This window comes from Erythrolamprus reginae, chromosome 1 (assembly GCF_031021105.1).
Source record: "Erythrolamprus reginae isolate rEryReg1 chromosome 1, rEryReg1.hap1, whole genome shotgun sequence".
Classification (NCBI taxonomy): domain Eukaryota; kingdom Metazoa; phylum Chordata; class Lepidosauria; order Squamata; family Dipsadidae; genus Erythrolamprus; species Erythrolamprus reginae.
This window is the reverse complement of record NC_091950.1, coordinates 393886391-393900769: the sequence shown is the minus strand read 5'-3', so window position 1 is coordinate 393900769 and position 14379 is coordinate 393886391. Positions and strand designations below refer to the sequence as shown.

The 14379-nt window shown below is 46.4% G+C and overlaps 1 protein-coding gene across 3 annotated transcripts in view; it reads left to right on the top strand.

The window, feature by feature from the left end:
* The first annotated feature begins 1598 nt into the window (after positions 1-1598).
* Positions 1599-14379, top strand: part of LOC139157804 (cGMP-dependent protein kinase 2-like) — a 74365-nt gene continuing 61584 nt past the window's right edge. Inside the window, exons 1-5 of one of the 3 annotated variants that reach the window (XM_070734965.1) lie at positions 1599-1840; positions 2085-2221; positions 3938-4094; positions 4259-4425; positions 11558-11671. In XM_070734965.1, the coding sequence (XP_070591066.1) occupies positions 2146-2221; positions 3938-4094; positions 4259-4425; positions 11558-11671 (514 nt within the window). In that variant the 5' untranslated portion in view covers positions 1599-1840; positions 2085-2145. Of the gene's footprint in view, positions 1841-1886; positions 1921-2084; positions 2222-3937; positions 4095-4258; positions 4426-11557; positions 11672-14379 lie in introns of those variants that run through there. The other 2 variants (XM_070734966.1, XM_070734967.1) reach the window with 2 other exon arrangements.

Sequence of the window (14379 nt, the reverse complement as noted above, 5' to 3'; positions counted from 1 at the left end):
TGTGAGTTTTAGATTCCAGGCAACCAAATAACATTTGTTTCAGAAAGAGACTGCAGTTTATTCTGAAATAAAACAGTGACAAGTCTGAAGTGGGAAGACCTTTAAGACCAGGATCTAACATTCTCTCCTGCAGTCTGGCTCCTACTTCTCATAGTTTAGTCTTTTTGTGTTTTTTTGTTGGATTGTGCGTTGATATTGTGTGTGTGTGTGTGTGTGTGGAAACTGTCTTCCAGCTGTCTAGCTCTGTGTGTGTGTGTGAAAGAAAGAGAGAGGGAGGGAGGGAGGGAGGGAGGGAGGGAGGGAGGGAGGGAGGGAGGGAGGGAGAGAGAGAGAGAGAGAGAGAGAGAGAGAGAGAGAGAGAGAGAGAGAGAGAGAGAGAGAGAGAGAGAGAGAGAGAGAGAGAGAGATATTAAACCATGTCATTTAAGTCCAGGCTTCTTGTACTATGACAATCGTTAAGTGTTGTACCTCATGATTCTGGACAAACATATCTTTCTTTTATGTATACTGAGAGCATGTGCACCAAAGACAAATTTCTTGTGTGTTCAATGACACTTGGTCAATAAAGAATTCTATTCTATTCTATTCTATTCTATCATTAAGTGTTGTACCTCATGATTTTTGAACAAATGTATATTTTCTTTTATGTATACTGAAAACACATGCACCAAAGACAAATTTCTTGTGTGTCCAATCACACTTGGCCAATAAAGAGTTCTATTCTATCATTGTGTTGTACCTCATGATTCTTGATAAATGTATATTTCTATATAAATAGAGAATTCAATTCTATTGGAACCAGGTGAGGTGAAGGAATCTATCCTAAATTAAGGCCGCTGGTCTAGTTGGAGTAGGGCCAGAAAGCGATGCCGGCGGCTGCTCGCTCAGGCCTTGTGAGCACACAAGTCCACACGCGACCCAGGCAGTGGACTCTCGATTCCCCGCAGACCCTCGTGGCGAGTTTCCTCCAACCGAGGGCGCCACAACTGTTCCCCACCAACCTCCAGAAAGCGACAAGCCGTCTGCAAAATATGGAGATCTATTCAAATGTGGTTGCTGAGCCCACCCTTCACAGACAGTGGCGTCTCCTCCTGGGTCGGCTGCGTCAGGCGCCTTTTTGAAAGGAGTCTGCTGGCTGCGTTCTCACAATAGTCTTGATCCCGTGTGTGTGTAGACCTGGAGGCTATGATTGCGTAACATAACGGTTAGAGTTTGATTTGGGGGAAGTGACAGCTGACTGGGATTACCTCAGCGGCCGGTGTATTATGTGAACCCAGTCAAAGGCGTTATTTAGGAGCGAGTTAAGCGCGTTGTGTGAACGTAACAAGCCATAATTTGGACTCGATTTTCACTTTGGGCTTGCCAGGAAAACGTGGCACATTTGTCCCGAGTGACCTGCGCCTCTTTACACCCCACTTCTCACGTCGGGAAAGAGCGCCAGGGCCCCTCCGCACGCCTCCGTCTCCTTTCTCGAGACCTACTTGGCGCGCTAGGCCCTCAGGGAAGCCCTCGCCGCCGACTGTGAGGGGGGGAAAAAGCCAGCGAGTTCGCCCCGACCTGCCTCGGAGCCCGCCGGTTGCCTAGTAACACGTTTTGGCATCAGGAATGGCGGTGCGGAGCGCCGAGGGCAGGGCAGCGCGCCGGGCCCCCCGAGCCTCGGCGAAGATCGTCGGCACGCCCACCTGCCCCCTCCCCGCACACCCACGGACACCGGGGTGACTCACTGCCTCCGCCCGCCCCTTCCCCCGACAGGCAGCCCCTCACTCCGCAGCAGTTGGAGCGGCTGGCAGCGCGGAGGCGCCGCAGCACTTCGCAGCACTTTTTGGAGCGGCGCTTTCAGGTGCCGCCTTGCGCGGGCGGGCGGGCGGGCGGGCGGTGGGGCGCACCTCGTGGGGAAGATCCCAGAAAGTCACGCGCGGGGTAGGATCCCCCGTCCCCCGTGGATCTTCGGAGGGGATCGGGGGACTGACCCGTCCGCTGCTCCCTTCCGCGGTGGGGCAAGCGCAGCCAGCTTGGATCGCGGGATCCGCGAACTGTGGGTGACTTGTTTTTTTATAAAACCTCTCCCGCCGTCTCTTTTGCAGGCGATCCCGGGGCAACTCCGCTGCAGCTTGACTCGCGAGTCGACCCTCTTGGAGACCGACCATGGACCTTCGGCTGCGGGATCTGCGCCTTCAGGAGGAAAGGGAGTTTCTGGAGAGCGTGGCGCTACCTCAGCCAGGTAAAAAAGGATCCAAGCCACCGGTGGGGGGTGTCGGCGGATAAGAGGAACCCCCATCCAAAGTCCCCTTCCCGTCGCGATCAGAAAGCCAGAGCGCCTGTTGGAAGGCGAGGAATCGCCGTTCTTTGTCGGGCTTCTCTCTAGGTGTCCGACTGGCTCGAGGCTGGCTGCGATGCCCAGGGCACAATATTCCAAATTGCTCTTCCCGCGAATGAAAGCGAGGTCCAAATTGGCCACATTGATGCGTAGCTCCTATTCATTAGAACGAAGCTTGCGCAGGAGATTGTAGTTAGGAGGGGATGTCAGATATCGCCTCCAGGTCCCACCTATGGTCCACTTCCACCTACTACCCTTATCTCCAGGGCAGTGTTTCCCAACCGTGGCAACTTGAAGATATTTGGACTTCAACTCCCAGAATTCCCCAGCCAGCGAATGCTGGCTGGGGAATTCTGGGAGTTGAAGTCCAGATATCTTCAAGTTGCCAAGGTTGGGAAACACTGCTCCAGGGTCACTGGGTGATGAAAATGTCCAGATTTTTTAAGACTGGGTTCTATGCTGGCAGAGATCTGTTTGTTCAGTCTTTGACAAGAGTGCTACTTGCTCCCACCTTCCACCCCGGAGGAGGCTCTTTAGTTCTATTTTACAATCTCTAGTAGTCCTTTCTCCTCCAGGACTCCTGCTGTGTGTTCACACACCAAAGGGAACTCTGCAACAGTTCAACAGGTGTGTCTGAAGCTTTTGATGAATGGATGTTAGGGGCTGCTTCTTTCATACACTGTTGCTGCCAGTGGTCACATCTTGAGGAGCCCAGCATCTCACAGCTGCAGAACGGAGGCAGCTGTGTTGACCACAAACCCCGTGTCAGCCTGGGCATCTTCCTAAAATGAACCTTCCATTGGCATCAGCTGGGGCACCCCATTACGCAGCAAGGAAAACAATGCATTTCAACCATTTGCTTAATTAACGGCCCAGTGATTTCTTCAGAGAGATGACAGTGATCTACCTGTTTTCCTCAGAACGCTTTCTTTTGGTTGGTTGGTTGGTTTGAGGGGTGGGTGGGGGAGCAACTGACTCAAATTTACTACTGTAAGTAGTTGTGTTCACACATCGTATTTTTAAGCAGATCAGATATAGACCAAGCAGACACTTTCACACAATAAGCTACAGTTCCCGTTAACCTTAAGGGCTGTTTTTGTGTCGGTGTGGCTAGATGAGAATTAATTTATAGTCCATTATATTCTGTTAAACCCAGAAAATAAATTAATCTTGTGAGCAAATTAAGTGTATGCAATCACTAACCCCTTCCTTCCTAGTCAAATATTTTAAGAAAACTTTCTTCAGTTAAGTATTATTACCCAGATTTGTTGAGATGGCAGAGTATTAGGGCGGTGGAGAGAAAAAAGGGGAGATTATTATCTATCTATCTATCTATCTATCTATCTATCTATCTATCTATCTATCTATCTATCTATCTATCTATCTATCTGTGTATCTGTGTATCTGTGTATCTGTGTATTTGTGTATTTATGAATTTATGTATTTATGTATTTACTTACTTACTTACTTACTTACTTACTTACTTACTTACTTACTTACTTACTTACTTACTTACTTACTTATTTATTAGATTTGTGTGCCGCTGTTCTCTGAAGACTCGGAGATGTTTAAAGTTTCCAAATTAAGGCACTTTTTTTTTGTTTTTGTTTTCTCTCGCAGTTAATTCAGAGCAGGCTCCAGGGCCAATGAATGACAGCGCTCTGGATCAGTCCCCAATGGAAGAAGCCAGAAGAGGCAGTAGGGGGAAAGTCATTGTCCCCGAACCCCTTATTATGGATGCTGATTGGCAGATGCCGTGTGTCCCCAAATCCCCAAGGTAAACACATATTGTCTGCTTAAGTGGAATATCGGTCCTCGGGGTTACAAGCGGGAGGCAGAATTTGGAACTCCCGTCTCTGCTTGGGATAAAGGGATGTCATGGGACAGGCGTGGGCGAAGCCGCAGGAATAACTACTGGGTCTTTTTCTTCCCTTACCCCAGAGATGCCAGTCTAATTCTGGAAGCAGTGAAACGCAATGAATTCCTGCGATGTCTGGGCGATGGTCAGAGCCAGACCCTAGTGGAGAGCTTCACTTCAGAGCAGCGCCAGCCTGGTGACGTTGTCGTGGCTGAAGGCGATGATGGTCACGCTATGTACATTGTGGCTGGTGAGGGAGCTATGGGGCAGGTGCGGTGGGGCAAGAAGGGGTGTTTGCCTACTGACCAGTTCCATCACTTATCCCCACCTGGATGATCCATGGGGGGGCTGGGGGGTTGGGATAGCCTTTCTCTCTACTTTCCCTATCATTGCAAACAGGTTCAGCTGATATTCAATTAAAAAAAGGGAGGGTTTCTCCTCCCCCCCAATTCATTATTCATTCATTTTGCTTTGCCTTCAGTTAACTGATTACTGCCTCTATGAGAAATGAAAAGCCAAAAAGAGAGAAGAGCGTTTAATTACATTTTCCCAGGGGGAGAGGCAATTCTCCAACAATTTCTCCACACGAGACACAGGGCTCTTTTTTCTTCTTCTTTTGTTTGCCCCAAAATTACTTTTTTGTTAGGGTTTTTTTTTGTTACCCAATTGTAAGTGTCGGTTCATTTTCATCCTGCATTTTTTTCCCCCCAGAAAAGAATGATGCTCTCTAAGGGCACGTTGTTTGTGTTTTTGTGGGTGGGCGGGAGTGGAATAGACAACGATAATTGCCGTTCCCTCTTCCCCCAATTGATGGGGGTCCTGGAGAAAATTCTACAGTGACCTTTTCCAAAAGGATGCGTGTGTGAGAAGAAAATGTCAAAATGTGAGTCTTTTCTTCTGACAAATGTCATCTGAGAAATTTAGCTCTGCTCTTGTAATTTGACAAAGAGGCTGTCCAGCTTTCTTTCGTCAAAGGTTCAGGGTATTATTGGGAATTTACAGAATTTACCAAAACAGGCAGGGCTCTAGTGCAATGGAAAAAAATGGAAGTCACTCCTGCATCTCCTTTTTCCATATAGTATATGATGATTTTCCCCCCATGTTCCTCGGAGGACTCCGAGGAGAGCTTATGTGCGATAATGACAAGTATTCGTATCACAGTCAACTGAAATTTGGGGGGGGGGGGAGGAAATGAATCTGCCTATTACGTTATCTCAAAATTTCAGATTGTTAGCATGGTTTATGATACACAAAATCCAACCACTTGTGATGTACTAATTAACCTAGGCTTAAGCAAAGGCACTTAAGAGGAGAATGTCTCTGAGTCAGTAGGGAGTACTTATTCTTAACTACTCAGTGGTGACAGCCTGCTCTTGAAAGGTTTTCTTCAGGATTACGGGATGTCAACTGCTTTCTCCGTTGCTCCCTTTTGCTAAAAAGGGAGCTTCTCCCAACTAGGTCCTGTTCCCTGGCTCTTCCGTGTGAAAGCAGTTGGCCACTTGGTTGCCAAGGAGCTACAACATCATTTGTATCGAAGCTGTTTTCCTAATGCAATGGGCTTACATTTCCCTTGAAGTTTGGCAGGGAGGTTGAGCCCCCAGAGAAAACCAAACAAACACAAACCGCTGTTCAAGGAATATTGATAAGGGAGGAGAGAGGAAAAGGTGGCAACTCCAGCCACTGACAGCATCTTCTTGCTTTCAGCACCGGAGTGAAGTTGAGTTGAGAACTGATGGGTGGGGAGAGGAAGAGTAGAAGTGGAGTAGAAAGCACGAAATGAAGCTGCTGCCAGATGCCTTCTGCTTTTTTTTGCTAGCGTAGACTAACAACGCTCTGCTTCTCAATGGTGTGAAATAAGGTGTTTCCTATTTTTTCTGTTACGGAGCATTTGTGAATGAGCTCTTTTTTTTAATGCGGCCTAGCTCCCCTTTTGAATTCATGGATATTGGAGTAACAGACAAACAGAGTTGGAAGGGACCTTGTAGGTCATCTAGTCCAACCCCACCACTGCCCTACACCATTTCTGGGCGATGGCAGTCCTTGAAAGCTTCCAGGGATGAAGCTCTCACAAACTCTGAAGGCAAACTGTTCCTTTGGTTGGTTGCTGTCACTATCAGAAAATTTCTCGTTATTTCTAGATTGAATCTCTCCTTGATCAGTTTCCATTCATTATTCCTTCTCTGGTCTTTGGGTGTCTTGGAAAATAGCTTGACCCTTTCCTCTATGCGTCAGCCCCTCAAATATTGGAGCACTGCTATCATGTCTCTTCTGGTCCTTCGTTTCATTAAACTAGACATACCCAGTTCCTGTAACCGTTCTTCATATGTTTTAGCCTCCAGTCCCCTAATCATCTTGCTTGCCCTTCTCTGCACTTTCCAGAGTCTCAAAACTGGATGCAGTATTCTAGATGTAGTCGTATAACAACAACATCATCAACAACAACAACAACAGAGTTGGAAGGGACCTTGGAGGTCTTCTAGTCCAACCCCCTGCTTAGGCAGTGTTGTGGTTGGCTCTGGCCCAGCTCCTGCCCCAAGGAATGTGGAGGTGGATGCAGGGGAGACATCAACATGTCATAGGCCTGTTTTATTGCCAACAGAGTCAGGTAGTGCAGTTTCCTCGGACGAAGAAGAAGGTGGGGGTGACTTGGAAGAGGGGGGCTTGGCACACAGCCCAGGAAGCCAATCTCCATTATCTTCGGTCGATTCGGATGAGGAAGTGTTAGATCCACGCATGCGCAGAATTATGCATCGAAGAGACCAACTGAAGCAATATTACAGGAGATAAGAGAGGCCACCTGTGTTTGGGTGGGGCTCCAGTAGTTAGAGCTGCTGATATAAATAGCAACATGCTGGCTTGGCCGTTGTGGAAGATTATCTGATAGTTGTTTCTTCAGGACTGTGCCTTGCTGTTTCCAGACTTTGTTGATTTTTCATGACTTTGAAACCAAAGCAGAGCAAAGTGTGTGTGTTTCACTTTGTGGAAGAAGAAGGGCTGTGATGCTCATTCACAGCTGCTAGCTAAGTACTTAAGGACTGATTAAGGGGATTGTACAGACTACCAGGTTGTTTTGGGATGAGTGCTCTTTGCAATACAAAAAGGGTGCTTTGTTTCTTTTGAATTTTTGTGATAAAGAACATTGTTTTTGAACTTTCAAGTGTGTGTGTGTGTGTCTGAAATTTGTACCCTTGAATTTTTGGGAGACTCATACCATAGAGCTCGGCAGAACAGGCTGGAAACCCTACTCTACTTCAGACAGATGGTTATCCAACATCTTTAAAACCTCTACTGTTGGAGTATTCACAACTTCTGGAGGCAAGCTGTTCCACTGGCGAATTGTTCTGTCAGGAAATTTTTCCTCAGTTCTAAATTACTTTTCTCCTTGTTTAGTTTCCACCCATTGCTTCTTGTTCTACCCTCAGGTGCTTTGGAGAATAGGTTGACTCCTTCTTCTTTGTGGCAACCCCTGAGATATTGGAACACTGCTATCACGTCTCCCCTGGTCCTTCTCTTCATTAAACTAGTCATGCCCAGTTCCTGCAACTGTTCTTTATATGTTTTCGCCTCCAGTCTCCTAATCATCTTTGTTGCTCTTCTCTGTACTCTTTCTAGAGTCTCAACAACGTTTTTACATTGTGGTGAGCAAAACTGAACCAAGTGTGGCCTTACCAAGGCGCTACTAAGCATTTATACAGTGGTATTAGTACCTCACATGATCTTGATTGCACCCTTCTGTTAATGCAATTTAGGACTTCATTGGCCTTTTTGGCTGCTGCTAAACACTGCTGGCTCATGTTTAATTGGTTGTCTTTAAACATCTTAAACATACCTGTTGAAACCAGTTCCAGCCTTTGTTAGCAGATCTCTGGCATTGTCTCTTGACGTTGCCGCAGAAACATAGAAACATAGAAGACTGACGGCAGAAAAAGACCTCGTGGTCCATCTAGTCTGCCCTTATAGTATTTCCTGTATTTTATCTTGCAATGGATATATGTTTATCCCAGGCATGTTTAAATTCAGTTACTGTGGATTTAACAACCATGTCTGCTGGAAGTTTGTTCCAAGGATCTACTACTCTTTCAGTGAAATAATATTTCCTTACGTTGCTTTTGATCTTTCCCTCAACTAACTTCAGATTGTGTCCCCTTGTTCTTGTGTTCACTTTCCTATTAAAAACACTTCCCTCCTGAACCTTATTTAACCCTTTAACATATTTAAATGTTTTGATCATTTCCCCCCTTTTCCTTCTGTCCTCCAGACTATACAGATTGAGTTCATTAAGTCTTTCCTGATACGTTTTATACTTAAGACCTTCCACCATTCTTGTAGCCTGTCTTTGGACCCGTTCAGAATTCATGAGTGATAACCAACCAGGTAGATCAACATCCTGGAGCAAGATGATGCTCCAGGTGAAACAGAATTTTTTTTTTACCTTGTCCTTTAGTATAACAGTGCCACCTGATCCAGAATTTATGAAAGTAGCAGTTGGTTTTCGCTTGTTTCCCTTTGTATGGAATGTTCAGCTAAAATAGGAAGTTGTGGAAACCTAATCTGGTTCACATGTTATGGGAACTAGATCGTCATTATTAAGCAATATTTGTCTGAGCATCGTATGGTATGGAAACGCAGCCATTGTAGACCAAGACCTTGATCCCCCTTGTGCCATAGGAGAAGTGAAACTGTAATGAAGCTTTTATTAGCTTGGCTTTTTACTCCCTGGGGAACCTTAGACTTGCTGGCCAAATTCCAGGAAGCCTTCCACTCGCATGAGTGAGCTTTAGGAAACGAAGGCCACTGCCAGACAGCGTGAGGCTGATAACAACCGCCTTGACTTTCAGACACCATTAACAAAATTGGATAAATTATAACCGTGCAGGGCAGATTGGAAACAGATGCTCTGCATATGCCATAGATACACAATGCAATAACTCTGCGCAGTGTCTCTCAAAGAGCCTGGGCTTTTCTACCAGCCCATTCTTTGGAGTCTGCAGAAATGATGCAGGAATCGTCCCGATGGGTCAGCCTCCTCCTTCAGAACTTTGTTCACCTTCCAGAAAATTGATTATCTCATAGTTTATGTTGTGGCCCCCCAGTGGCCCGAAGGAGCTGGCAGAAGATTTGGACAGTGAGGAGGTTGGCGAAGAACATGAGCCGGGGTGGCGCAGCAGGTAGAGTGCAGTACTGCAGGTCACTGAAGCTGACTGTAGATCTGTAGGTCAGCGGTTCAAATGTCATCAGTGGCTCAAGGTTGACTCACCCTTCCATCCTTCCGAGGTGGCTAAAATGAGGAGCCGGATTGTGGGGGCAATAGGCTGGCTCTGTTAAAAAGTGCTATTGCTAACATGCTGTAAGCCGCCCTGAGTCTAAAGAGAAGGGCGGCATAAAAATAGAATAAATACTGTAAGTAAGTAAGTAAGTAAGTAAGTAAGTAAGTAAGTAAGTAAGTAAGTAAGTAAGTAAGTAAGTAAGTGAACGAACCAACCAACCAACCAACCAACCAACCAACCAACCAACCAACCAACCAACCAACCAACCAACCAACCAACCAACAAACATGGGCCAATCCAGTATTGGGTTGCTAGCCGGTATAGGCCACACTGCACACTGCTAATAAAACCATGCATGTGCAACTCTGGGTGACTGGCGGGTGGGCATATGCGTCCTGGCAAGATTTTTCTTCTGCACATGCATAGGAAGCAAAATCTCACAGGGGATGCACACGTGAGAGAATTTCGGTGATCTTTTGCCTTCTGCACATGTGGAAATTGCCGAAATCTCTCTTGTGCGCGGCCCCTCATAAGATTTTTGCTTTCTGCACATGCACAGAAGCAAAATCTCACTGGGATACATGCGCGCACCCACTGGTCAAACTGAGCTGCATCATCGTACTGGTGTGCGGTGGTAAGAAGAAACCCACACCTGGGCCAGCCCTAGAGTCTGGGGAAGGCTTTGACGAATGCTCTGCGTCAGAGACAGAGATGGGACCAGGGCAGTCTGGCAGTTATCTGTTGCCTTTGGAGTCAGGCATCAGTGAGGCAGGCAGACAGCTGGAGCCTGTTCCGATGGGTGCATGCGCAGAGTTGCCAGACAAAGGGAACAGCTGAGGAACAAGGGACGACTTGTGAGTAAGGCCACAGGTGGACAGTGAATGCCCCCCCCATAGGGAATAAAAAGAGGAGCAAGTTAAGGTCTGCGGCTGTAAATTTAGCCTTGAAAGACTTTGCCGGATACGAATGAGAAGAATCCACAGTAACTTTTTTTAAAAAGGGACTTTTGTCGGGACAAAAATGGGGTCTGATTCATGGTTTCGGGAACGCCTAGGTCAGAACAATTTAGGTATGGTATCTGAGGAGCCACCCTCACCCCAATGGGATTGGCCTATCCCACTCACTCCAGTGGAAGAAACCTACTTTGGATCCCATCTGCCAAATGGGGGCGGGGTCCAGGAGACAAGCCTTTTCTGCTGTGGCCCCTTCCCTTTGGATTATTCTCCGGCAGGAGGTGAAGTCTGTCCCCTACCTCACCCAGGCCTTCTAGAAGAACCCTCAAGCTTGGCTCTGTCAGCTGGTCTGGAGCCTCAGTAGGGGGGTGCTCTTTGCTGAGGGTGTCTGGCAAGGTAGAACAGTGGTTCTCAATCCTTTGGGGGTCGAACAACCATTTCACAGGGGTCGCTTAAGACCATGGGAAAAGACAAATTTTCCATGGTGTTAGCAACTAAAGTTTCTATTCTGGCGCCTTGGAACATATTCTTACAATCCGACCAATCAGGCATTTACAGTGGGGGTGTCCCTCTGACCTTCCTGCCAATCAGTGTAAAACTCTGTTGGGGGAAATGGTGCTAGACTTATGGTTGGTGGCCACCACAACATGAGGAACTGTATTAAGGGGTCACAGCATTAAAAAGGTTGAGAATCACTGGGGTAGAAAGAGGATCCCTCAACCCTCTGTCGCCTATCCTCCTGAGTTTCAGTCTTCATTTAATCTTCCTTAATTTTAATCACTTTGTTTTATCTTTTTTTACCACTCCTATAAGCCTCCCAAAGTCACTGCCACAGTGGCATATAAATTCAACAAGTAAACAAATAGTCTATAAATATACATTTCTGTGGCTAACGGTAGCGGTGGAACCAAATAGACTGCTGCACTTACTCATACGCCTTTGCACCACTGTTGTGTGTGGGCATGGGAAGAATTAGTGTTAATGGCAAATTACAGGAAGGTAGCATTTTACTAGCATGGCTAATAACCATGGAAAGATCTCTTCCTCCCTCCATGAATCAGTCCGGCCTGTGTTTATCTCGGGTCAGGGGAGTTAATTCCACAAGTGATGAAGCTGCAGGTGGGAATGACACATCTTCATGGCCCTTGTTCTCCTGTTGCAGAGGGGGAGCTTGGCGTGACGCAGAAGGGGCGCCATCTCCGCAGGCTGCTCCCAGGGGACGTGTTTGGAGAGCTGGCTGTGCTGTACAACTGCCAGCGCACGGCAACCGTCATGGGTAAGGAAGGAATTGTGATGTGTGTCTGCTTGTCAAAATTCTCTGCCGTGAATGTCAACTCCGGGTTTTATCAGCTATGCCTCTCTCCTTCTGAAGGGTCCCCAACAACCCATGTCCACCAATTGATACATTTCCCAACAGCTTCGTATCTTCCTTAGGGCCAACGTGTAACACTTTTTGGATTGGGTAAGTTCAAAACAGTGTTACATTTATGTATACAGTGTTCCCTTGCTTTTCGCGGGGAATGCGTTCCGAGACCGCCCGCGAAAGTCGAATTTCCGCGAAGTAGAGATGCGGAAGTAAATACACTATTTTTGGCTATGAACAGTATCACAAGCCTTCCCTTAACACTTTAAATCCCTAAACTGCAATTTCTCATTCCCTTAGCAACCATTTAGATTATTACTCACCATGTTTATTTATTAAAGTTTATTAAAAAATATTTATTAAAGGCGGACGAAAGTTTGCCGATGATGTATGACATCATCGGCGGGACAAACCGTGGTATAAGGAAAAAAACAGCAAAGTATTTTTTAATTAATATTTTTGAAAAACCGTGGTATAGCCGTTTTGCGAAGTTCGAACCCGCGAAAATCGAGGGACGACTGTACTACCACTACTTACTTGACAAATAAATAAAATAAATAAATAAAATAGAGTGCCTACCAGTTCCCACGGGACTGTTTAGAACCAGCTAAGTCAGCTGTGCACCTGATTTAGCTGCTATAAAAGGCTGTAACATTGATGGCAAATCTATGGCACGGGTGGCACGCGGAGCCATATCTGCTGGCACACGAGCCGTTGCCCTAGCTCAGCTCCAGTATGGATGTGTGTGCCGGCCAGCTGATTTTTGGCTTGCACAGAGGCTCTGGGAGGGTGTTTTTGGCTTCCAGAGCCTTCAGGGGGATGGGGGAGGGTGTTTATAACCCTCCCCTAGCCCCAGGGAAGCCTTGGGAAGGGCAGAACATGAACTTACGGACTCACCAAAAGTTGGGAAACACGCCATTTCCAGCTTCCAGAGGGCCTCTAGGGGGGTAGGGGAAGCTGTTTTTGCCCTCCCCAGGCATTGAGTTATGGATGTGGGCAGTGAAGGGCTACCAAAATTTTTACATTGTGGGCATGGCTTCTTTCTTCCTTCCTTCCTTCCTTCCTTCCTTCCTTCCTTCCTTCCTTCCTTCCTTCCTTCCTTCCTTCCTTCCTTCCTTCTTTCTTCTCCTTCCTTCCTTCCTTCTTTCTTTCTTTCTTTCTTTCTTCTCCTTCCTTTCTTCCTTCTCCTTCCTTCCTTCTTTCTTCTCCTTCCTTCCTTCCTTCCTTCCTTCTTTCTTTCTTTCTTCTCCTTCCTTCTCTCTTTCTTCTCCTTCCTTCTTTCTTTCTTCTCCTTCCTTCCTTCCTTCTTTCTTTCTTTCTTTCTTTCTTTCTTTCTTTCTTTCTTTCTTCTTCTTCGACTTCTATGCTGCCCAATCCTGAAGGATTCAGGGCAGCTTACAAAATAATATAATACAATTACAAAATTGTATTATGCATTGGATGCCCTGCATTTTCTTTCAACGTCTTTCAGTGCAAATTGGGTGGAGCTCCATTTTCGTTACCCCACTGTTTTCCCCTCCATCCGGGCAGCAGCCCACCCCTGGATGTGGGCACTCACACATGCACAATAGCACACGCCCACGCTCTTTCAGCACCCGAGGAAAAAAAAGGTTTGCCATCACTGGTTCAGAAGTTGAAAATGGGGGGGGGGGGGTTAGGAAGAAATGGAAGAGAAGAAGTGATAACTAGGGGTTGATGCATTCTTAAACAAATAATGGCAAAACAACGAAGATCTGTGACCCACTAAATTTGGGGGCCAGAAACTGGTCGCATTGTTTCTTGATCAGTTTCCGGTCACAATTCAAAGAGTTGGTTATGACCTATAAAGCCCTTCATGGCATCGGACCAGAATATCTCCGAGACCGCCTTCTGCCGCACGAATCCCAGTGACCAGTTAGATCCCACCAAGTTGGCCTTCTCCAGGTCCCATTGATTAAACAATGTTGTCTGGCAGGACCCAGGGGAAGAGCCTTCTCTGTGGCGGCCCCGACCCTCTGGAATCAGCTCCCCCCAGAGATTACGATTGCCCCCACCCTCCTTGCCTTTTGTAAACTCCTTAAAACCCACCTCTGCCGTCAGGCATGGGGGAATTGAGACATCTCCCCCAGGCCTATATAGTTTTATGTATGGTATGTTTGTGTGTATGTCTTGTTTTTATATAAGGGTTTTAAAGATATTTTTAAATATTAGATTTGTTATTGTACATTGTTTTAATTATTGCTGTGAGCTGCCCCGAGTCTACGGAGAGGGGCGGCATACACATATAATAAATAATAAATAATAAATAAACTTTCGCACACATAGAATTCACGTGTCTTCTTCACGTTGCTCCATCTCATTTAGCTTTGCCATAAAAGGCTCTCACACAATTATGCCTCCGGAATGTTATGCAATAATTTGATAGTAGTTATTCATAAAATGTAACGGCTGGGGAATATTTCCACCCATCTAAAATAATTAGCCTGAGAACTGAGAGGGGAAGCTTTTATATTTTACATAAAGTATTTTATATTTAGCACAACATGTCTAAGATTTCACTCACAGGGCCCCCTCCCCGTAAATGATGAGCGTGCCAAGTAGGGTGGCTACCTACGGCAAGTGTACTGACCACCAGGGGCATC